Source organism: Sphaerodactylus townsendi, linkage group LG01, assembly GCF_021028975.2.
Source record: "Sphaerodactylus townsendi isolate TG3544 linkage group LG01, MPM_Stown_v2.3, whole genome shotgun sequence".
NCBI classification, from domain to species: domain Eukaryota; kingdom Metazoa; phylum Chordata; class Lepidosauria; order Squamata; family Sphaerodactylidae; genus Sphaerodactylus; species Sphaerodactylus townsendi.
In genome coordinates this window covers 102,624,777-102,650,712 of record NC_059425.1, presented here as the reverse complement: position 1 = coordinate 102,650,712, position 25,936 = coordinate 102,624,777, and the positions used below count along the sequence as shown (strand labels likewise).

Below are 25,936 nucleotides of genomic sequence, written 5' to 3'. Positions count from 1 at the left end.
AGAAAAATCAAACAATAAAAATGACTGAAACTCTTAAACCACCTTGGAAAGCATATTTGATCCAACACAGATGAAAGATAAGATTTTTTGCCAAATTACGGACAAATGATCCAAGGGATGACCCCCTTGGACTTCATTTCCAATGAACCTGTTTCAGTAAGGCCATTTTCCCCCCATGCACAAATGAGTACAACTTGTGGGATATATTTTAAGTGCTATTTCCAGATGCTATGGAAGTAGTTAAACTAAAACATTTTTGGTATATTCAAAAGGCAAAAATCAAATGTCTTAGTGGAATCTTACTTTCCTCTGAAGTTCATAGATTGTCTGTGCCACTGGTTGCAAAGCCTGATGGGCTTCAGCTACTTCTGCATTTGATTTACTCATATAATGCTGTCGAAGTTGTTCACACTGCATTTAAAATGATTAGTCAGTCAGTCTCCTTTGCTCAAATAAATACCCCTTCCAAAATTCTGAAACATTCAAATATAGATAAGATGGATGAGTTGACTCCCCCTTGCCATACTTTTCAGCACTCTAGACTCCTAGGGCTGTTGTAGTCCACATAATTTCTTGCACTTTCCACATATCACAAAGGAAACGACAATAGCAAGCAACACATATGCTCAGCCTGAAGGATGGGTATGGCAATTGCCATTTGGTGTGTACAGAAAGCTCAAAGGGGAAAGAACTTGAGCTTAAAGCCCCATGTAGCTGGTTCTTGTTTCTCGGCACTCAGCATGGATTGAGGACAACTTTATTCACAACTTTGGGACTGGCCAGCTTCTTGAGTAGTATTTCAGGAAACTTAAGGAATCCAGTATACTTCCAATAAAGGAGGCCACAGCCTTCAGTCTGCAAGACCTGTGCAAGGCTATTAATGATAGGGCATTCAGGAAGTCATTAATTCATAAAGTTGCCAAAAGGCAGAAGAAACATGACAGCACAAAACATAAACATACTTCCATTTTAATCCTTAATTAACTTATGTCTAAGCTTTCAGTTCTCATTCTGTGTCTCAGTATTTCAATCTGTTTCCTTTAACTGCACATATGAAGCTGTCATGAAGTTAGATCGCTAGTCTACCAAGGTCAGAACTGTCTACTCTGACTGGCAGTGGTTGCCCAGGGAGTCTTCCATACATCTATCATTTCACATAATGCATAAAACAGAAATATTCAGGAGGGCATTTTTACAAAGAAATTAGAATAGCAATATAATAAAGACACAAGAGGAGGTCATTCTACAAAGATAGTTTTGTAGTCTACAGGAGTATTTGTTGAACATATCACATCCCATTTTTTACTGCAATGTCCTCTACCTTTGTAACCCTCTTTGCATTGTTTTCCAGGTCTGTAAACATACTGCATTGTTAACATTGTTAATTGAAGGTCTCTGCTGTTTGACTCGAGATTCTTTTCATATTTGATAACCTGTATTGAGCCTCAGTGAGAAAGGCAGGCTATTATATTATTAATAATTATTATTATCATCATCATCATCTGATTTCTTTAACTGGTGATGACAGAATTAAACATAAGATCTACATGCAAAGCAGATATTCCATCACGAAGGCATAGTCCCTACACTTTGTACTCTACTGCTCAATAAATGATCCCTTTCTGGCATTAATTTCTGCCTTGCCAAAAAACTCAAATGTACATCATCATCCATGGTATGCAGATCTTCACCCTGCTGAACTTCTCAGTTCCCAGGTCTACTTTAACTGATGCAGACTTCTTCCACCCAGATTTTAAAGCAAGTTCTGTTGATTTAAACGCATATAAGAACAAGCCTCATCAGGACGAATTCAGTGGATGTCTGAGAAGGAGAAATGTATAGTTTGGTTTTTTAAATGGTAGCTTGAAGGAGCCTAGGAAAAGCCAGACATGATACCTCTCTTAAGAAGCCATTAACTAGCTTCTGCAGCTTGTTGTGGCTTACATAGAATCACAAAGTTGAAAGAAATCCTAAGGGCCATCATGTCCAACCCGCTGCCCTGAAGGAACAATCAAAGCACCCCTGGCAGATGGCTGTGCAGCCTGTTTAAAAACCTCCAACCTCTGTTTAAAAACTCCACTAGACTCCAAGGAAATGTATTCTACTGTCGAACAGCCCTAACTGCCAGGAAGTTCCTCCTAATGTTCAGATGGAATCTCTTGTCTTGCACCTTGAACCCATTACTCCTTGTCCTAGTCTCTGGAGCAGCAGAAAACAAGCTTGCTTCCTCTTCAACATGACATCCCTTCAAATATTTAAACATGGCTATCATGTCGTCCCTTAACCTTCTCTTTGCCAAACTAAACATACCCAGCTCCCTAAGTCCAGACCTTTTACCATTTTGGTCGCCCTCCTCTGGACCCATTCCAGCTTGACCCATTCCTTCTTGATTGCGGTGCCCAGAACTGAACACAGTATTCCAGGTGAGGTCTGACCAATACAGAATAGAGAAGTACTATTATATCCCTTGATCTAGACACTGTACATCTATTGATGCATTGGCTTTCTTGGCTGCCACATCACACTGCTGACTCCTTATTCAGCTTGTGATCTACTAAGATTCGCAGATCCCTTTCACATGTAGTGTTGTCAAGCCAGGTGTCACCCATCCTATACCCGTGCATTTCATTTTTTCTGTCTAGTGGAGTATCTTACATTTATCTCTGTTGAAGTTCATTTTATTAGTTTTGGCCCATCTCTGTAACCTGTTCAGGTCATTTTGAATCCTGACTCTGTCCTCTGGGGTATTAGCTACTCCTCCTAATTTGGCATCATCTGCAAATTTGATTAGCATGCCCTCTATTCCATCATCCAAGTCATTGATACAAACATTGAATAGCACTGGGCCTAGGACAGAACCCTGTAGCACCCCACTAGTCACTTCTCTCCAGGATGAAGATGAGTCATTGATGAGCACTCTTTGGGTTTGGTCAGTCAACCAATTAGAAATCCATCTAATAGTAGCATTGTCCAGTCCATGTTTTATTAGCTTACTTGCGAGAATATTATGGGGCACCTTGTCAAAAGCTTTACTAAAATCAAGGTATGCTATTTCCATAGCATTTCCTTCATCTACCAAGCTTGTCACTATCAAAAAAAGATATGAGATTAGTCTGGCATGATTTGGTTTTGAGAAACCCATGTTGACTTTTAGTGATCACAGTATTCCCTTCTGAGCTCTTCCATGTTGTCTAATGATCTGCTCCAGAATCTTTCCTGGTATAGATGTCAGGCTGACTGGACGGTAATTGTTTGGGTCCTCTTTTTTCCCTTTTTTGAAGATGGGAATAACATTAGCCCTCCTCCAGTCCACTGAGACGTCTCCTGTTCTCCAGGAGTTCTCAAAGATTACAGCAAGTGATTCTGAGATTACTTCTGCCAGTTCGTTTAATACCCTGGGATGTAACCCATCAGGATTTGGAGATCTGAATTCATTTAAGGTAGACGGATATTCCTGTACAGCCTCTTTATTTATTCTGTGCTGAATTTCCCCTACTGTATCTTCTGTTTCATTTTCCCCTGGATGAGCACTGTTTTCTTTTTGAAATAAGACCAAGGCAAAGAAGGTGTTAGCATTCTTCTCCATCCTGAATGCCATCTTCTCCATTCAGTGACTCTATCCTATTTTTTTTCTTCCTTTTTCTATGGGCATACCCCAAAAAGCATCTTTTGTTGTTTTTAACCTCTCTGACAAGCCTGAGCTCATTGTGAGCTTTAGCTGATCTGACTTTCTTCTTACGCATCCTCGCTATTAGTTTGAATTCCTCTTTGGTGGGAGGGTGGGCCCCCTTTTCCATTTGTTGTACATGTCCTTTTTATATCTTAACTCAGTTGAAAGTTCTTTAGACATCCATCCTGGTTTCCTTAGACACCTCCCATTTTTCTTCCTAATTGGAACTGTTTCAAATTGTGCCTTCAAGATGTCACTTTTAACAAATTCTTCATGCACTCCCTTCTCTTTTAGTATTTTTAACAACAGGATCACACCCAGTAGTTTCCTAAGCTTACTGAAATCTGCTTTCTTAAAGTCTAGGACCGTGGTGGCGAACCTTTGGCACTCCAGATGTTATGGACTACAATTCCCATCAGGCCCTGCCAGCATGGTCAATTGGCAATGCTGGCAGGGGCTGATGGGAATTGTAGTCCATAACATCTGGAGTGCCAAAGGTTCGCCACCACTGGTCTAGGATGTGTGTCTGATTACACTTAGCATCCCCTTTCCACTGTACAACAAACTCCAGGAGAACACGATCATTCTCACCTAAGGATCCTACCACTTCCACTCCACTAATCAGATCATCATTATTGATTAGAAGCAGATCTAAAATAGCTGTTCCCCTTGTGCTTCTTCCACCTTCTGGACCATGAAATTGTCTGCAAAGCAAGTGAGAAATTTGTTGGACTTGATAGTCTTGGCAGAGTTTGACTCCCAACAAATATCAGAATAATAGAAATCTCCCATTACTACTACTTCTTTCCTTTCTGAAAGTTTTGTCATCTGTTCCACTGAGGCTTCATCCAACTCTTCAGTCTGGCTTGGGGTCTGTAATAGATCCCCATAATGCGATCACTGCTGTTTTTCTCTCCCTTAATTTTTACCCAGATGCTCTCAACATGGCTTCCAGGATTTAAGTCATGGACCTGCTCACAACCGTAATCATCCCTGATGTATAACGCTACTCCTCCTCCTTTCCTGTTTGATCTATTTCTCTGAAATAGGTTTTACCCTTCAATTATTGCATTCCAATCATTAGACTCGTCCCACCAAGTTTCAGTGATGCCTATAATATCGTATTTGTTTAGCCATGTATAGAGTTTAAGTTCATCTTGTTTATTTCCCATGCTCTGTGCATTAGTGTAAAGACATCGAAGGCACATAATGCCTTACCACATAACGCACCTGAAATGCGGCAGTTGCATGAAACTCAGGTTTTGTATACATGTCAAAACTTGTAAGAATATCTGTCATAAACCCAGAAGCAATAGACATTATTATCTTTTCTAAATTGGCTATTGTACAGAAAGCATCCCTTAACACGAATTTAAATACACACAATAAATTTAAAATCACCTCTTCCTGAAGTCTGCCATCTCGTAAGGTGGGGGGTATCCCAGGATGCTTTGCTGCCAAGAGTTCCATCAGATTGTGTGTTGAATGAAGCCTCTGTGTGTTAATAAAAGGCAAGCTAAGTCATGTCAGCAACAACAACAGTTTAATTTACTAGATTCTCATACCAAGGGAATGGCATATAAATAAACAAGTTTTTAAATCATATTTTGAAGTTATAGCTATATTATCACAAATAAACATTACTATCTCTATTCAGCATAAAAGAATATGCAACAGAGAGAAGGCACAGCAACATTTTTTACAGTTTCAGCTGATACCAGAAACTAAGCCATAAACCAGTCTTGCAATTAAATATTTGCTCGTATGCTCTCTCCCTTCCAAATGAGGTAGGAGAGACTAATGAGTTTCCAGGTTGGAACAACACAGTAGAACACTGCACATGGTCTCCCCTTTCTGATGTACTGAGGCTGCCAACAGTCGTGTAAGTGGAAGTGAGATAAGGCAAGGATGGGCAGTTATCCTGGGTAGCAGTAGATTGACCCCTCAAGCCTTGCAAGGCTGATATAACCATATAGTAATAATCAGAACAAGATATACAATTTACTATTAGAAAAATGCAATCAAATAATTTTGCAACAGCATACAATTTTTGTCATTCCAGGCTAAAGAGCCTGAAATAAGATCACTTTTGAGAACTGCTACCCTGCTTTCCCGAATATAAGACATCCCCTGAAAATAAGACATAGTAGAGGTTTTGCTGAAGTGCAAAACATAAGGCATCCCCCGGAAGTAAGACGTAGCGAAGTTTTTGTTTGGAAGCATGCCCGATGAACAGAACACAGAAAAATAAGACATCCCATGAAAATAAGACATAGCGCATCTTTGGGAGCAAAAATTAATATAAGACACTGTCTTATTTTCAGAGAAACATGGTACCACTGTGGAAAACAAAATAAATGCCTTTCCTCCAGACCCTGATTAGTTCATATCTGCATAATCTCAATGCATTCAAACTAACCATTAAATAAAATGGTCACTTAGAGGTGATCAGAAAAATTAGTCTGAATGGAAGAATAGTTGACCATTTTCATTGCAGACCTTTACAGCAGAACTTCTATCACCCCAACCATCTGGTTCTACTTTATTAGACTCTAAATCCAATGACATCAGTAGTATCACACAATGCCTGCATGTGTGTGTTTAAAGTACACTCCAACGGTAACTGCTCACCACTAATTATACTGTTAACAGCACACCACTGGTTCTTGGATCCTGAATTAAGAGAATAAATACACTTGTTTATGGTTTTCAATTATAAATCACAATTCATACTTACAAAATACACACAGGCAGGGACTTGATGGTTCCTTTTCTCAGTTCATGTTAACTCATATCTTATAGTATGCATTCATGTTTTGCACTTAATTTCTAATAAATGAATTAGTTAACCTCTTGTAGGGAATAGCAGGTGGCAATAAGGTAGAAAGAGTATGATTCCAGTGCCTAGTGACAATGCCTAGATGTCTCGTGACAATGAGGAAATAGATAAAAAGGAAATAAAGTCCCCAAGACTTTCAAAGTTTTTGCACTGGTTTAAACAGCAGTTTCAGAGCTTGTGTACATACTTGCAATGAATCAGTTTTGAGCTTTTCTTTGTGCTCTTCTGAGGAACGCAGCACTTCTCTATACAATTCTGCTGCCAATGCATATTCACCTGAAAAATGAGAATATTTTAGACAGATCAGTGGGATTTCAATGTGCCAGATGTCTATTTTAAGCCGATGTACAAGGCCATAAGGGCTTTGTTTTAAGCAAACTTTTAATTACAAATAACTGTGTTTCACTCATGAAGCAAACTAAAAAAAACCCTTATACCACAGAATAAATTTCACTGTGAAAACAGTTTAAAACATTCTACTTGAATTTTAATTTCAGTAGAAGCAGGAGTGTATTTTCTTGATTTCCTTTCATAAGAAATGCAATTTTTTTAACAGGCATTTAACCAACTCTTTTTTGTTTTTACTGCTGACAATGGCCTTGTTTATTATTCATGTATCTTCTATTTAATTTTTGCAAGGGTACTGTTGATTATTATTATGCACTTCATTTATCTCATCATTTCAAAAAGAGCATGACAGTATGTGTATGTGAGAGACAGAATGATTAATCAATTCTAGATAAGTTTCAATGTTATTAAAATAATTTGTTGACTTAGGAAAGGACTAGAAACATTAAAGTGGTATAGGAAGAAGTGTAAACAGTCCTGTGTTAGACCTAAATATTTATTTAGGTAATACAGAATTTTTTCCTCCAGTTTACCCTAAGTTACAATACATAGTACCTGATAAATGCTTAGGAACCCAATTATGCTTCCAGCTCCTTCAAGCTGTTCTTTTGAACACAGTAATTTTTGTTTTTCCCTCTGCTGGTCAGTGCCAGCAGCGTAATATAACCTGCCACTTGCAGCCAACTCCAAATAAATTATGTTAGTTAAAAAAAAAAGAATTGCAGGGCATAAATATACCTTCTTTTTACAAAGCTTAGTTTGAGGGACTAAGTGAACAGAGACAAATAGCATTCCAGGACTTAACAGTAAGTCAGCGTTGCATACTTTAAGAATATACTATCACACATATCACAGATTGACAGTTGTAGGAGATACAACTGGAACTCACTCAGTGGATGAATTTTTATTGGCATTGTATTATTTGATCTGTATTTTAAAAAAATTAAAGATCTCTAAGAGGCTTATGAAAAAGAAAAGTTGCCATAATAATCATGAGTAAGAAACTAATGCAGAGCACACTAGCTTGGGTATAGTGAGCCTTTGTGGAGCTCTCTACTCACAGAATGTGGCTTTCCCAATTCTCCTAGTCTACTGTGATTACCATCTGCTCTCCCCCCAAAGCCTGATCTGCCTGTCAGGGAGTCCTCAGGAACAGCACAGCAGGGGAGAAGAACTGAATAGTTGCCTCCCACCTTGCCTGGCCAGGAACACCCTCTTCCTTCCTCAATGGCTGGCTTGGATCCAGTAGCCAGCATATTTTTTTAATGCACCAATTATATTCAAGATGAAGCTAAATTCTTGATATCAAACCCAAATCACTCACAACTGCACATTTTGGAATATTAATATCAAGTCACTGTAGCCAGCCTTACAGTCTATTTAATCTTAGGTGAATCAAGTCAGTTCAAAATTGACCAATTTCTGAAGAAAGTGTCATTAATCATATTGACTGAACACACTTATAAGGTCTATCCTGAATTATGTTGTACTAATTTTACCTTTAATTATGTGAATACCAGCTAAGCCATTCAGAGCACAGACAAGTTGCCTGTGAACTTCCTCACATTCTGTCCGACATTTCTTCTGCAACGACGTTAGAAGCTCCTCCATAGTCATTGTGCTAAAACAGAAACCCAAACATTAACTAAGGGAACACAGGATATTTCAGAGACCACAAGACTGCCCCCCTTAAAAACTGCAATGAATGAAACAGCTTCCAATTGCTAATGTCTGAAAATGCTGTTGGACTGCTAATCGTTAACATTCGTTTATTTCCGAGTGGCTGCCAATTGTTAGGCAGAAGGAGTATAGATGCTGTTTTTATTCAGAAGCATTTCATATAAATAATCAGAGATGTGGGAGGAGGCGACAGTGACTGCTGAGAGGAAAGTGCTATGACTAACTAAGGCCAACAGCGTGAGATTATTGTGAAAAAAGGAGTCAAAGGGAATCAATGTTCTTAATTTAGCACAAGGGCTGAAAAGAATTTAGGAAGGTTAAAATGTACATTTCCAGAAGTTATGCTCTAAGAAAGATACATATTTATTAAGAGACCTTCAGTCATTCAATCTTCTAAAAAAGTGAGCAGTTTTGTGTTCTGCAAGCACAAACCAGCTTGATAACCATGTAAAGGTGTGATAAAGTCAATGGCACCCTATTTGTCGCCTTTTTTCTATTAGTCAAAATTCCTGGCACTTGGGAGTCCTTTTGTTTGTGCACAGCGACACAAAAGATACCCATGAACTCTTTCACTTTCCTGCTGTAGGAATGGTTGGTTGCTCTGAAAAGAAAAATGCATAGACGCAGCCTTTTTAAATGTGGTGCTTTTTATAGGATCTACTTGTTTTGTTGCTGTACTCTTCCCACTGCGGTTGCTATGGGACTGCCACCCATGAACATTCCACTGATATTTATGGAGTTACTGGACAGACAGATAGAACATTTCATGCTTGAGCTGCTTTGTCTGACCTATACGGTCCTTAAACGTGTAGCAACACTAATACGGAAAAAGCTAGTGCAAATGCGTGCTGCTGCGCCCCTCCCGCCCCAACAAAAACACATGTTGATACTATTAACAGTTCTGAAGCCATTAGAGTAGAACTTGTAAGCAACAACACATTTCTTACTGAAAGTCTCCAGAACCGAAGTGTGGAAACCAGTAATTTATAGGGTTTAAAAGCATTAATTAATTACTCAGTACTATTATTTCTATTACAGATCAAGCTGTGAAGTTTAATTGGATTTTAATTGATGCTGGGCACCGTGATTTTAGAACGATTACACAAAGATGAGCACCGAGATAAATGTTAACAAATAATTATTAGAGGTGCAGATCAACTTTGAGCAGCAATAAAATTAACCTTTTCTGCAGAGGCAAGAATTCTCCACGAACAGCTTGTGGATGACAGCAGGCTTGTCTCAGGCGTAACAAAGGGTACAGAATAGAAGAAACTGTTCTCCTATCCAGGCTGCTAAGCTTGAGGGACCAATCAGAAATCTTCCTTAATTTTGCCAAAGCATCCTGGCAGCACACTTCATGCTGACGGTGATAAAAGTGTCTCTCCACAGGAGAAAAGTGAAGCCAGTGTGTATCTTCTGTTTGAGCAGGAATCTGAATCTAAGCACAAAGGGAACAATAAATAGACAACTGAAGCTTTAGGTGAAAAAAACATTACCTATGAAAACCATCTTAGAACATAAGTATTTACTTGGTCAATCACGTCCTTCTTTGCTGACCTCCACATTATCTTGGCTACGAAGTTGTAGAGAGGCTGGGGGTTTTTCCTGCAGTAAGGTCGATACAGAAGTTGATCCCACCAATATTTTACCCAGTAAGGATCAGCTCCAAGAAAAAGCACTAATCCGTATAGATCTGTGAAAGAAGAAGAATTGGTTTTTATAACCTGCTTCTCTCTACCTTTAAAGCGTCTCAAAGTGGATGGCCTTTTGAAATCTATTATTAGAAAATATGGTGATTACACATTGAATGGCCTTAAATCAACGCAATCCAACACTGGCCTGATAATCTTTATACTCTGTGTAGGTTCTAAACAGGATTTTGCAGTGTTAAGTAGCCAACCAGGTAAGCTAATGTTTGGGAGGTGAAAGCCAAATGCCCCAAGGATTGATAGGATGAACCAACAAACAACAAATAAGATGGAGATAAATCTAGATGGAGATATCTAAATGGAGATAAATCGCACAATCTCTAATCATTGGAAAGGCATCTCAGCTGACATACACTTCGTACGGTTGCACAGGCTGTAGCAAAACCAAAAGGTAGCACATTATACTGATAAAAGGTACCCCATATTGAAACCTTAAACACTTTCTGCAGGATTTCTGAATGAATATGAGGAAATAGGCATCCTTTAGGTCAAAAACCACAAACCAAACATTCCTTGACAATAACAGGATGCCTCAAAGTAAAAGCATCATGGCCTTAGGCATGTGCAAAAACTTAAGATGTCTAAGATCCAGGACCACCATCCTTCTTATTAACCAAATCCCTTTTCAGAAAATGGATTGAGTTGATAGATGGTACGCTTTTGGAGCAGCATGGAATCTCATCTGCTAATAGCAGAGAAGAACACTCTGGGAGAAGTGGTGGAGAACAACATGGAGGGGTAGATTTAGAGTGTAACAGTAATGAAACTTTATTACAGAAGGAATCCAGTGATGTTAAGTGATGAGTGACCAACAGTCAGAAAGCAATGACAACTGGTCATGAAAATAATGAACAAATCAGTAGGTGACACATCATGTAAGCAGTCCTTCTTTCTGCTAAGGGGTGCCATGATAGCATGGGTGCCAAAGACTGGCATAAGAACAAGACACTGCTCCCCACAAAACGAATGCCTCTCAGAGAGTTCTGGGGTCCATTTTATGCATGAAGCCTGGGCAGGAAGCGAAAATTTTCCTTTAAGATGTGCCTACCTGGACAATGGGGCTACCTATCTCTATTGCGTCACCCTGGGATGATTTAATCAGCACTCTGAGAAGACCATTACTTATCTGCACCCATCCCAGCAATCAATCCCAGCATTCAGGAGAATAGCCCAGGCATTCACTAGGGTCCTGACTACTCCCCTCATACATCTCCTATCTCTTTGTTCAAGCCCTGGAAAAGCAATCAGTTCTCTGGCTTTCCTGACAGTTTGCCTCATATCACCTCAGGACCCATTTATTGGTTCTTTGGCCATTCATAGCAGGTGTGTGTGTCTTGGATCCATGCATGAACCCGCACTTGCATGTAGGCTGTTCCTTTTGCTCCTGGAAACGCATTCCAGAATCCTAAAGGTTCCACAAGTCTCCATAAGTGAGTGCAAATTTGCTTGCCCCCTATGCAGGGCTGGCAAGGCTTAGGTGGGCCTTCAAGACAAAGTGATTGGACCATGGTACTACATGCCTATGAATTGGGCCCAGATCCATACCCACCACAAAGATTAAATCCATTATGTGGCCTGCTTGATGTGTGGGGCCTGAAACAACTTGGAAGAGTTATAGTGCTACCATAGATGTCACCAGATTATTCTGCTCTAGTTCACAGCATTATTGGTTTTATGATTTCAGTATAGTGACTTCTTTGAATTTTTAATCTTTTTGTTTTAAGTTTTGTTAGTCACCTCATACTTTGAAAAAGGGGAGTACAAATTTTGGAACTAATAAAATAAATTGGTTGGAAATGAGATAATAGCATGCATGAATAAGAAGAATCTAAAGAACCCCACAAGTGACTTCACCTACCTAAGGCTGTTTTTGGCTTCTGACATAGCAACCCTCTATGTAATATTCTTTCAGAATGGATGAGATCTTCTGTTTTGTGTGTTTTGTGATACGGCATAGCAGACTGCTTTTCAAAGAACAAAGTCAAAAATTTCAGTTCTAAACTAGGGTTTTTTAGCCAATATTTAACAAGCTTCTGTATAAGACTGGAAAACAGACTGCTCATGTAGATTGTTCAGAAGTGACAATGGACAACGGTACCCTTGATGTTTTACCCTTCAAAATTACTGTTTACTTGTTGACAGAGGGAAAAGATTAGCTGCATTATTCACCTTCCAATCCTCGCTGCACAGGTGTGCCAGTGACACACCAACGATTGATTCCACTCAAACGGAGAGCCATTTCTGCAGCCTAATAAAAGATAACAAAATATAGTGAAAGTTCACAAGAGTTAGGATGTCATTCAGCACCCTCATGATGTCATTCAGCACTCTGTGGACAGTGAAGTGTGCATGTTTGGGGAAGTGTGCATGTTCAACTAGACAGTAACTTCCTACTTCTGGTCTACTGAAGACATTCAAGTAGGAAAGTGAAGGCCAGAGTTTCCCTGAAGGCTGCATGGCCCATAAGCAGAGATTCAGCAGTGTGCATTGTTGAGGGTTGAAACACCTGAAAGAACTGAAGTACTGAAATAGCATTCACAACCACTCCCCCAAGTAGAACACTTTCCTTTCCAGTTTCCTAGCATTTAGTCTCCTTGCAACTTCCAACATGTTGTGCATCAGTCAAAAAGAGCCTTTTCCAGTACTGCCTTATGTCCTCAGTTCTTCCCTTCTTCTGCCCCTTCCGCACCTTGTCACTAAATTCCTGCTGCTCAGGTCCTCGCCCTCTGCCTTCTTTTCCTTTCTTCCTTGGATCCCTTTCTCCTGCATCTTTTCTCACTCTGCTTCCCAGATGCCTGACAAAACATATTTTATCCTGACAGTGAAGTGTTCACTGGAAAATATTCATCAGTCTCCCCCTGCCAAGTTTCTCTTTAGTCAATGCAGACACAGCTTCACAGTTTCTAAACCCAAGGGTACACTCTGAGCCTCTTCAGATGGGCATTAAACTAACATCTTGCTTTAAACTATGAAGTGGTGCAAAAGGCATGATGACCTAGTTCTTTAAACTGGCAGATAAATTATGCTAAGTAATTTTTTTTTAAAAGGACAGTCGCTTATAACCAGTCAAATCCCCAACAGGGAAAATGTTTTATAGCAAGCACCTCCAAGGAAAAATAGACCATTAGTCACTTTGGAAGAATGAACATGGGCAAATTTATATCCCTGTGTACTAAACGGTAGGAAAGTAGACTTCTTGTGTTTTTTTAACATCTAATGCTTTTCATGTTCAGCTGGAGAGATTTTCTCACCTTTGCTGTGGTGCATTCTACCATCTGTGCTTCATCCAGACAAATTCGCCACCACTCCACTGCTACCAAGGGGCTGGGAATGGCCATATACCGTTTCTGGTTTCTGAACCGGCGGCCATCTTCACTATTGCTGTGAGGAATGTCCACATAGTTCAGCTCACTACGAAGGACATCATAGGTGGTAATCACTACTTCCTGCTCTGCCAGGATGTGAGGTTGCAGGAAACCATGTTTCTTTACTCCTTGATAAACCTATAGGGGTGTTTGCACAAACCACAGTTGTGTAAATGATGACAATTAGGAGGTTTCCCGTGGGGGGCGGGCATTCCACTGAAGATCACTTTTACAAATAAATTTTAATAACACAATGAAAGTTTTGAGTAAATAGCACTGAGTAAACATGGTTAAAAATGCAATTATCTGACAGAAAGAAAAATATGTGACTACATACAATTAACAGCTCTGTATTCTTAAAGAACACTAGGTTAAAAAGTGACAATGGGATAAAAAAATTGACTGAGAAAACAGAAAAGGCATTTTGGACACAAGTGATTCATGAAAGAAAAAAGCAATCACTTTCCGAATATCCTAAGAAGTAAACCCAGTACTGCATATTCAATCCAACTAAAGAAATATAGTTCAGCTAGCAAAATGGGTCTGACACGGGGTATTTACAATAAGACAAACAAATGAATCTCAGAAATGGAGTTTAGTTTAACGTTATATCCAAGATGTATAACCCAACCTTTTACAATTTTGTACTTATTTACTGACAAATGCCAGAACGTTCTGGTTTCTAATGGTCTCTCAAAAGCTCTTAAGGATTACCAAGAACATTAATACTGCTAAACTGATACGTATTACATTTACAAGACAGCAAAATACTTGGATGGGTATATATGTCCACTCCACCCACTCAGCGACTAACTGCTGTACCTCCTTTAAAGCACTTTTTAAACAGCAAAGACCATAACACATGTGACACTCCTTTCAGTGAAGCAATCTTACCAGCGCTCGAAGGGAGGATGATCTCACATGCCTGTTGATCTCATCTACCCACTGGTGACATATAGAACTAGGAGAGATTATCAGAGTTGCTCCTGTGGGAACTGGTTTCATGGCCACAAGGCAATGTGGACAGTAAAAGGGCTTGATCTTCAGATTTTCTTCTTTATAGTTCACACATTCAGCATGCTGCCACAGATGACAATTTAGGCACTGGACACGCGCCTTATAGTCAACTAAGCCAAGCTCACCACAGATGCATTCAAAGCGGTAGTCAGACGTGTTGAATGGAAAAATGGAACCAGGATGTTGTACAAAAGTGCTAGTGTGACCTTGGGAGACAGGAGACTGTTCTTCTTTCTGCTCACCAGCTTCCTCAGAGTTTTGAGAAATGTCAGTAACACCGCATGCTTTGTCTTCGGAAATTAGCAAGTGGCACTGCAAATCAGTAGACTCTGGGTCCACAAGTCTATCCTCAGTATCTTCAGCTTTCCAGTTCCTTGGGTCCAGTTTTGCACTTCTGTTATATTTGCTGGTTGTACAGTAATCATGCTCTTCTGCCGGCAGAGGTGATTTAAGAACGCCTGCAGAGGATGTGTCCTGATCTTCCAGTTCTTTGGTTTTACTTTTCTGTTCCTGCAAGGATTTTTTCTGGATCTGATTTGAACTTATTTTCTGAGTTTTTTTAAAAAAAGAAAACAAACAAATGTATTCAGACCAAATTGCCAACTCTATGACTGGCATCTAGTCATCCTTCTGAGGACAGACAGCACTTCCTTGTTGCTCATTTCCTCCATATCACCAAGAGCATTTTAAGGTGGGCATGAGCAACTACATTGGGAAAGGAAACAAGAACTTGATACACTGTGCATGTACACAGCTGAACTGAAAGATCTGGATCGTAGGGGATGAAGCTAAATGAGAATAACATACATATTTAGGGCTTGTGCATCTTTTGCATCTTAAATTATTTCAACAAGTTTGTAAAATATGCACGCTAAACCACTTTTTAAAATTACAGCACCACTCCATCTTTTGTTATTTAATTCAGCATCATTACAACCTAATACTTAGTTGTAGTGACCATATCACTCCAGTCATGGCCCACTTACACTGGCTTCCAATTTGTTTCAGGGCACAATTCAAGGTGCAGGTCTTGAATTTTGAAACCCTATATGGTTTGATATTAACATATCTGAAGGACTCCCTAATCCTTTATTAAAGTAACCAACCATTATGGTCATCTTCAGAGGCCCTGCTTCAGGGGGGTCAGCCATCTGAGAGTGGCAACCTGGGGGAGGGCCTTCTTGGTCATGGCACAAAAGCTCTAAAACTGTCCCCTCAGTGAGATCCATCTGCTGTCATCTTCCACCAATAGGTGAAGACTTTTTTTCTTTTGTCTGGCATTCTCTCAATGGTACCTCCTCCCTAACCAATGTTTTATGTTTTGTATGTATTTTAACTCTTTTTAACTATTTTAAATTTTGTTTTAATGATTTATATTTAAGAGAGGAGTTTATTGTAATGGTTTTATAATGTAATTTTATCTCATATGTTTTAAACTGTTAGCTGTTTTGCCGGCCCTTTTAAGGACAGAAAAGTGGGATACAAATTTTGTAAACAAATAGTAAAGAAATATATTTGGGGGGGGTGGTGGTGGTGGAGGATACAGCCTCACTTCGAGTGTGATGGCATTCTGATTCATTAATCCATCAAATTACATTATACCTAAAGACGTCACTTTCAATTTTATGTATCAGCACCCATCCTCATTCATCAAGGCCACACTCAGCTCTTCTTGGTGTAAACTAGTCAAAGTTTTTTTCAACCTTTTCAAAGCACCTTCGGATGGTTCTAGAGATACCTGACAGCAAAATTTGGATCTATGGCTAGTCAGGAAAGTGCAGGAAATTTTCCAGTGGGAAGACCAGATAAAACCTCCCATATAGCCATTGCCCCATGAATGCTGTGAACTCCCATTCATGCTGCTGTGCATGAAATTCCTCCCAAAGCAGTCTCAACGTAAAGCTCAATAATTATATATGTTGTAAAATCTAGATTATTCCTTATCTAAAAAATAATTAATTTTCTAATTTTCTTACCTGTTTTTTGGGTCTACTGTAAAACTTCTGTTCTTTGTAATTTCTGCCCAACTTAAAAGAGCCTGCTAGACCATGGCCTTTGACCTGCTCTACTACCTTCTCTGCAATTAGTTTTTCCAAAGTTCTTTTAAGAATTCGACGGTTTCGTTGGATGTCATATTTGTATACAGCATGGACATACTTAAAAATAGCAAAAATGGATGCTCCCTTTTTTATATTCATTTCCTTTATTGCTGTTAGCAGCATTATTCGCAAACCTGCATAAAGAAATGAACAGAATAATAAAGAGACTGCAACATAATAATTATAATTAAAAACCACTGGCGTAACTGTAATTTTATACTTGGGTTTCTATTAATTTCCATTTATAATCAATTATTACAAAGTTTAAATTAACAAAAATGAAAAGATACTCATAATATTTCAAACTATTATAGAATCTTAACCAATTTAGGATCAACTCTGAACTGATAAATATACATGAAAGATCAGCAAATGTAAAGAGAAAATTTGGTGGCTGCCACTAATTGCTTTGTTCATTTTTGTATAATCTAAAAATTATGTTAATCTTTAAAGTAAATCTTTAGAAAAATTAGATCAACTCATTTTTATACCTGTTCTACTGCTTTATTGCTGCCAGTATTGCGATTCTTTTGTTGTTGTTGGCTGAAACAATTGATAGTTTTGTGTAATACATTTAAGTTTACTATTGCACTCTGACCTGATAATTAATATTATGTCTGAACTGGTGTAAGAGAACATAGGGACAAGGGACAGCAAGTACTATGTAGTGCTGAACTATGATGGCACAAAAGAGACATACACACAACAAGCTTTTAAAAATTCAGTCGTCAAGAGTGATCACAATTATGAAGCACATTATGATTTTACTCAGTGTACTTCACAATTCATCCTGCACACACCTATCTACTGGTAAAGACTGGATCTTAAGTTACAGGCTTCAACAATAAGTTAGCTCTTCTGCATGTATTCCTTAACACTTCTTATATTAAAGTATATTTGTGGAGTGATACTTACTAGGATACTGTACTTTCTCCTTCAATTTAAGTTCCATTTTCTGTATGGATTTCTTTTCAGCTCCCTCAGTGGGTTGTGGTGGAATGAAGAAATTTACCAAGAAACCCTGATAGAGATTTTTAAGTAGTTAGATGGAACCTCAGTGACAGCGCTGAACTGCTTGCAAATAAGCAGTATTTTAATGGCAATTCCCAGATATTAAGAAAGCTACATCAATGATATGTTTACACACACACACACACACACATATATATATATACATACATACATACACACACACACACACACACACACACATATTTTTATAGTTTATACATAAGCTATAAACTTAGTAGATGTTACATTTTACACGTGTTGACTACAAGGACTTACAGTATACCTCAACTGCATGTTCCCTGTGACAATTCCATTTAGAAGTGCCACAGGGGCCCAATCTGGGGTCGATTCTGCACAGCATAATAATAATGGATCCAAAAAGGGAGATAAACAGTATGTCCCATCCACATCCAAAGGTGTATATCTGCCTAGCTACATACTCTGAGCACCCAAAAAATAAAAAGGAAAGGAAACAGTTGTTGCGAATCCACTGCTGTACACATTTGGATGAAATGGAGAGAAAATATGCTTGGGTGATGTTTCTGAAATGGTGAGCTATAACACCAGTGGTCAGCTCAGCAGAAATGAAACTGACATGATGTAAGGTGGGAGAACGTGTGGCGAGGAGGGAAAAATATAGTAGTTTGGCACCTGTGCCATTCCCTCAGTAGTGGGTTCAACCTGGGATTTTTCAAAAAGATTGCGATTTTGGCAATTCTTGGAAAACCAAGTCGAGGGAAATATCATGGGTGAATCCTGCTTTGGGGAAGGGACCCATGCAAAGTTCTTGCCCAAACCAGGATGTTTTCCTTCGTCAACCCGTTATATTTGTACCCTGTGGAAACCACCTGGATTAGAACCATGGAACAAGGGAGGAAGGTTACTGCATAACTGCCCCTCCCCCAAACACATTTTCCTCAACCAGACAGCACAGAGGGGCTATTTGTGTCAAAGGACAGTGCACTTGCAAAGATTGCTTCACCAATACAATGGCATACATTCTACTATTTCACCTCCAGCACACAATTAAGACTGGTGGCAAGAAAGTAAAAGTCTGAGGATTAAAAGGTGTAATAAGAAAATAAACGTTTTCCAAGTCTTAATATTCTGCCTTTTGTTAACCTTTAACAACATTCACCAATGATAGTTTTTTAAAAGAAAGGTTTTGTGCCCTAATACTATCATCAACCATGGAAAAGCACTACAGCCTGCATTGTATGATCGCTCATCTTGCAATTACCTATGTGAAAATTATAACAATGGAAGGCAAAAAAAATTTGCGCTGTTAACACGCAGAGATTAAAACCCATGTCAGGGGTACAAATGGATATTGGCTGACATGAAGGGCTTAACCTTTGTGCATTGCCATTTAATTGAGCATTCTGGATAAACCAGTGTTCTATAACAACACTTAGTAATGTACCTCAGATTATCCATATCTTGCTGTTATTACTCTGAAGAATATTAAAATACTGGTAAGTTAGGATTTTTCTGGCTTCTTGCAAAAGCTAATTTTTTCCTACCATTGCTTTTCCTTATTAGAATATTTTTACAAAGTTTATGAGAATAATAATCATGCTTTCAGCAATATTCTGATCTTTTAATGCTATTATTCACAACAAAACTCTGTTCCTTAATATCAATATTAAAAGAAGAAAAATTGCCATACAAGATGTATTTACCTTGTCAATCCCAATGCATAAATAAATTCAGAAGGCATTTCAGAGTACAAGTATTAACTTTTTAAAAAAGAAAAGGCCCCTTAGTAGTGAGAAAACATGCTTTCATCCACAATTTATCATAGATTTCTCACCTCAGGTAACTTCAAAGCATCCTGTTTAACATCTTTTCGAGAGTGTGTTAGGATGAGAGCCAATACTTCCACTGTTTTCCCAAGACCCATCTCATCTGCCAATATTCCTCCAGGCCACTGAGGCCCCACAACCGGGCATTCACGGATAATGCTGAAGACCAAAAATTGGTTTACCAGGGAGGCTGAGACATATGAAAAATTTCTGACTGCAAACTTCACTGAAGGAAATTATTTCATTGCCATTCTAAAAAAGGGAGGGGGGGATTCTAAATATATCTGTTAGAAAACAAGCAGACTATTCTGTCTTTAATATCAAAAAGCAAGTCATAACAAAATCCTTCATACAGCTGCTTTAATCCTAGTATATATTTTTAAAAGAGATGGTCCAAATATTGTCAATGAAACAGAAAGACGGGACAATGATTATGCCAATAATCTACACCTTTGCCATCTCCATCATGATGACTTCCTTTTTCCCTGCTGAAATATTTAAAAAACAGGTACATTGCTTTTCATTATTTAATCTAAAACGTTCACACAAAAATCAAATATTTTTGTAAAGAAGGTAGTGAAATAGTAAACTCAGCATTTGCTAAAACTGCTTGAATCGTGTGCTCTTTGGCTATATTTTAAAAAAACCAATAATCCTTACCAGCCAGTAAAAGGATTATAGTAGAGTTTTAGTCCATCTAAGGTAATAAACTCTCTCCATAAGCAGTGAAGGGCATTTTCTATTGAGGGAAAGAAAACAAATGAGATACATGCACATGCTGCAGATATTATTTAAATGTAGACTCCCAGCCTTTTCAAAGGTAAGAGTGCACAAACTTCAAATCTGAGGAACCCGTTTCTAATATTCCACATTACCCTTCTTATATCTCTTTGGCGGATTCCACATGGGCCAAAAACAGTGGTGTGAAAACAGTGTGAACCCTTTTACACCGTTTAAAACCATTTTACACTGTTTTCACATCGTTTTCACGCCGCTGTTTTTGGCCCATGTGGAATCCGCCTTTGTCTCTTAAGCATCTGTAACATAAAATGTACCCAAGTACCATAGCTATAAGAATACTATAGATGAACAAGCATTTACGCAGTTTTATGCTACCGTTTATTATTCTAAGGCCGCAACCCAAGGGGAGTGAGGCTGAAGCTGCATTGGAAGTGGCGGGAGAGTTGTGCTGATGCTGGTGGGAATTGATAGCATGGACACCAGCACAGAGGAACTTACCTTAGCGGGGGCGGGTGGGGGGGGGGGGAAACAGGACACTGCATAACTCCACAGTGCAGGAACCTAGGAACCTAGATGTTTTCTTCCATGGCATTGCTCCTGTGCAGCAGGAAGCGTGCCAGTGTGGTCATTTCTGGAGGGGGGAAGCAGAGCAGACTTTAGTCGACTCCCAAAGGACTTTCAGATAGTAAGCAGGGGCTTCAAGCAGGGTAAGAAGCAGCAGCTTGGAAGAGTTTTCCATTAAGGCCTGACAATTTTTATCTTTTTAATTATGCACAACTTTTATTTTAACCAAACAACTGTGTGGTGGCTGCAAGGACTTTCAGATTGAGAAGACCCTGCTTCAGCAGTGCAAACGTACTTCACCAAAAAGGTGGCATATGTCTTGTGAACCTATGGGTGCTCCTCAGGGGAAAGGAGTTTCTATTTCTCTCCTGGTACCTGCACTGCCAATTGGCTTTTGGAGGTATTGTTGCAGCAGCATCCTCAGCCAACACTCCCCCCCCACCCTTTGGATTAGCCTATTCAAGCATCAGTTCTTATAGAAGGACCCTGTAAAGGTAAATCGGCATACTTATGCTCTATATGAGATTAAGGGAGTTGGAAGAAAATGACTTGCCTATAGTCACCTAGCAAGTTTATGATTAAAGCTAGATATGAACACAGCTTACAGATCATTCTCTTATCTACTGTGCTACATTAGTTCTATTTACTTAATTTCCTAGTGATCTGCAAGGTGAAACAACAGCTATACATTACCGGGAGGTCATTGGAAACTGGCCCCTCAGAGCTCACAGGTAGGTTTTCAAATGCTCCATCTGCTTCCACATCAATGGTGCAAAGCTCAAAATTGGGACACAGCATCCTGGTTGATAAATTCCAAGTGGAATTTAAGAATGCTGTAACTTGAAACTATTTTCTGTCCACTAGCATAACTCAATGAATTAAGCAAAAACTAGCCAGGAAACTGCCAACAATATGTATAAGTATACAGACAAGAAGTTGAAGAGAAGGGACAGGATTTCCTGGGGGCTCTATATATAATTAGCTAGATTCTAAAATAAAACAGTGTACATGGCAAAACGGATGTAAGGCCCGATTTAAATGGCACAGGGCAAACTAAAAAAAGAGCAGGGTTCTTTGGGGTCAGTATCTTGAATAAAATGGGTTTACACCAGTTTTTCATCCGCAAGACTAAAATGCTAGGAAGCTGTAGCCCTGGAATGGACACTGGGTGTCCTAATTTTGCAAATGCTAAGTAAGGAAGCCAGGTTGTTAGTGACAATGAACCTGTAGAATGCCTTAGATTTATTTAAACATATCTATTCTCATGTTTAATTTGGAGTCTTGTCATTTTAAACTGGTTTTTGACTATGGATGTAGTAAATTTTATGGGTTTCAGTCTAGTTTCAGCTGCAAGTTTGACAAAAAAGCCTTTAAACAGAAGCTGGAATTTAGTAAATCAAATGAGAAAACAACTTTCAAAAAAGAAAAGCCTAAAACATTTTGGGCTTAAGTTAGAAACAATTATAAAGGGCAAGTGGAAGATTGATAAAGCTTTATAGAACATGCATTCTGAGGAAACAGTGGAGGGTTTTTAAAATATTTTCCCATACTAGAGGTGGGGGAATATTGGGGAAACTTGCAGCCTTTATCTCCTGTGGATTTTCCAGACATATCTGCTGTCAGTATCCTAAAAAATAGGATACTGGCCTGAATGAACATCTGGACTCATCCTGCAGAACTACTGTCAACTTCAGTCATATCAATTTTTTTCTTCCAAAACTGACAAGATTCAAACAGTGTGAGTTTCACTAAAGCAGTTATGTATTATCTTGTTAGGCAAAGTGCCCTAGCTGCATTAGTCACAAAAGATTGACTTTTCTGTTAAATTTGTAGAAAAAGCATGAACATCTTCAACATGAAGCAATGAGTATGAAAGCCAGCAGCTGAAAAGCAGCTGAAAAGTCTGGAATAAATCAATGGAAGTATGAATTCAGATGGCACTTGGGTTAGGAAACAAATTTGTCCGCTCTGGATCCCAGACAATCTCTCATTTCACACTCCTAGAAATAAGTAATGATACAGCTGCTGTCAATAATACTCTCTTTTCTTCACTGCTAAAAGTTGCTGAAGGTCTTGGGTCTGTCTGAATCTTCAAACCTTGCTGTAGCAGAGAATGGGATTAACACATCTTGCTTTTCTATTCACTGGTGCATGAAGCAAGGGAAAGTATCATTTCCAGATACTCACCATTAGTAGGTATGTTTCTGAAATTCTCCCGTTGCAGCATCCAGTTTACAGCATCACTTTGATATTGTCTTAATACAGGAATCAACGCAGAATGTTGTACATTCTCCTTCAAAAATTGTACTTCCTTCTGGTGAATATGCCTCACATAGTCGTAAAGCTCTTCAATATTTTGCCGTTCTATATCTTTGTCTGACTCTTCTTCTTCGTCTTCCAGTACATCTAAAAAGAATCACAGAGCATACATTCACTATAAACTGAAACCAACATCTTAAATATGGATAAGGTGTCAGGCTAGGATCTGGAAGACCTGCCTCAAACCCTCCCCCCCGCAACTGCCATGGAAGTTCACTGAGTGAGCCAGCCACACAGTCTGCATAATACAGGGCTATTGTGGAGGGAACAATGTTGTAAACTACTTTTTTTGTTCCCCACTCCCCATCAGGAGAGAAAAATAGGGTATAAATATCTGGATAAATAAAAATTGGGAGGGCTAAACCAATACCTTTTCCACCTGAAAGCATAAAATCCCGCTGAAAACCAGAGAACTGCACAATCCTGATGATCTAAGCAAAGGGTCCTAAGTAAAGTTAGCAAGCATGGGATAAGACAGCAAGTCCTCCTAAGGCTCAAATCTTAAAGAAGCAGAGGTAGGAGTCGAGGAAGATTTGTAGTCTTTTTCTAGTCTAAAGATTTGTAGTCTAAAGACAGAAAAATCACGATAGTACTTCACAGAAATGTACAAGGTATGGAGAAAGCTGACATAGCATTTTCTGTAGCACTGGACTTCAGGGTGATCCAATGAAATTAATTTGGACAGATAGAGAAGTACTTTACACAAATATAATTAACATACAATTTTCTGCCGCAAGAGACAATGAAAGTGATGGCTTTACAAGGAAAACAGACCAATTCACCGATGTTAACTATCAGTGGCTATTAGCCAGTATAGCTAAATTGAACCTCCAGGTTCAGAGTGGTTCTGAATGTTAACTGTTGGGGTCCAAACAGGGAGGGGGTGGGAAATTCTGGAAGGGCGAGGATAAAAGGTAAGCAGGAGGAAGAGGCGTGGAGGTTGAGAGATGAGGAGAGAAGGGGAGGGAGAGGAGACGCAACAAACAAGCGAGCAAGGAGAGGAGGAGGAGGGAGTGAGAAGCCAGAGTGACTCGAAGGGAAAAGCCAGGAGGAGACAGGGATTCTTGGACCGTGAACTGAGAAGGGAAAGGACAGGGGTAGCAAGTCGTGTGGAAGAGGGAGCCAGGAGGTTCCAGGGAACGGGGACAGCCCCTCTTTGTAGCAGCCCTGCGGCTCTGTAGGCTACACTCATTGAGCTGCCTTGCCAACACCCAAGGCGAGGACGGGAGTGAGACAAACCATGAAGGGATAGGAAGGATTTGACCATCTCCACAAGCCCAGGAGAGACAGAGGCTCACACCACTCATAGTCCCAACTTATAACCACAGGAAGCATTCTAGCTCATCTGTAGAGAATGTGCTGCAGGGTGTTAAAATTGGAATGGTTATGATGCAGGTGTCAAGTCTTCACTCCTATCAAAGAGTGCAGCTTGTCCCAATCCATAGCTTCTATCAAAAAGGTACTCCAGTGTGTGCAAATTATGGGCTGTCAAATAATTTCTGACTTGTGATGACCCTATTAATTAATACCTTCAAAATGTTCTATTATTAACAGCTTTATTCAGGTCTTGCAAACTGAAAGCCATGGCTTCCTTTACAGAGTTATTCTATTTCATGTTCAACCACCTTCTACTTTTCTTAACATTAGTGGGGGTTTTTCCAATGATTCTTGTATTCTCATAATGTAACCAAGCACAGTAGCCTCAGAGTGTAGTCATTTTAGGGAGAGTTCAGGCTTGATTCAATCTTGAACCCATTTACTTGTCTTTTGGTGGTCCACTTAATCTGTAAAATTCTTCTCCAAATCATACTTCAAATGAATCAACATTCTTCCTGTCACCTTCCCTCATTGTCCAGCTGTCACAGCCATATATAGTAATAGGGAATACTATAATATGAATTATCTTGATTTTAGTCACCAGAAACAGATCCTTACAGTTCAGTTCACCTACAGGGAATTCTGAGAATGAACTGGCTGCAGTAGTCAGCCTTTGGGGGAATCCTGAATTAGCGTGTACCTAGGCTTCTTATTTGACTTTAACTCTACACACTGGCCTGAATACAAGAATTAACAGAATAGGAAATAGACATCACATAGAAATCAAATTCCAAAACTAATAAAACTAATTTTATTTTTGTCATTTAAAAACATTATTTTGTGAGATCAAAATTCTTATTGGGAGGGGGGCTGGATGGAGCTGACAAGATGCAGTCCCTTTTTCACCATAATAATGGAAGGTACAGTTGCAGAGATTTATCTAAAATGCAACTATGAAACATTAACATGATCGAAACAAAGTGCTGCACACATGCCTTGATTTCTGTATCTGCACATCTAAAGACAGAAATGGAGGGTCAAGAACAAATTCATGCAAAAGATGGATCTAGAGGGAACAAAAATATTTTCATTGCTCAAAGGCATCTCCAGGTCATGTTTGTATTCATGATTATAGCAACTGACGAGTATTTCATTAGAATTTCCTCAAGTCTTTGTCTTGAGAGAACAATATTCTAGATTTTGCTACACCAAAAATATTGTACTCATAGTATACTTTGTATCCAAAGACAAAGGAGAAGTAAATTAACAACTTCATATTTCAGTTTCCTTATGCAGAAAAGGGCTGAACCCCTTCTTACTACAAAAAGACGATAGAGAGGATAAATTAAAGTCACCTAAACATTACAAAGACACAAGAATATTTTCCTCATTATTTTTCTTACACTTATATACGTGATTTAATTATATAAGCCACGTGTGTTAGTATTAATA

At 39.0% G+C, this 25,936-nt stretch overlaps 1 protein-coding gene across 2 annotated transcripts in view; it reads right to left on the bottom strand.

The window, feature by feature from the left end:
• SHPRH (SNF2 histone linker PHD RING helicase) overlaps nucleotides 1-25,936 on the bottom strand; it is a 58,153-nt gene that overhangs the window by 26,942 nt on the left and 5,275 nt on the right. For both annotated transcript variants that reach the window (XM_048489195.1, XM_048489204.1), the window contains 14 exons: nucleotides 23,036-23,254; nucleotides 20,204-20,282; nucleotides 19,552-19,702; nucleotides 17,643-17,748; nucleotides 16,605-16,861; nucleotides 14,506-15,177; nucleotides 13,498-13,749; nucleotides 12,416-12,494; nucleotides 10,067-10,230; nucleotides 9,719-9,975; nucleotides 8,357-8,478; nucleotides 6,697-6,785; nucleotides 5,072-5,164; nucleotides 304-411 (listed from right to left, as the gene is read on the bottom strand). In XM_048489195.1, the coding sequence (XP_048345152.1) occupies nucleotides 304-411; nucleotides 5,072-5,164; nucleotides 6,697-6,785; nucleotides 8,357-8,478; nucleotides 9,719-9,975; nucleotides 10,067-10,230; nucleotides 12,416-12,494; nucleotides 13,498-13,749; nucleotides 14,506-15,177; nucleotides 16,605-16,861; nucleotides 17,643-17,748; nucleotides 19,552-19,702; nucleotides 20,204-20,282; nucleotides 23,036-23,254 (2,648 nt within the window). The remainder of the gene's footprint in view (nucleotides 1-303; nucleotides 412-5,071; nucleotides 5,165-6,696; nucleotides 6,786-8,356; nucleotides 8,479-9,718; nucleotides 9,976-10,066; nucleotides 10,231-12,415; nucleotides 12,495-13,497; nucleotides 13,750-14,505; nucleotides 15,178-16,604; nucleotides 16,862-17,642; nucleotides 17,749-19,551; nucleotides 19,703-20,203; nucleotides 20,283-23,035; nucleotides 23,255-25,936) is intronic.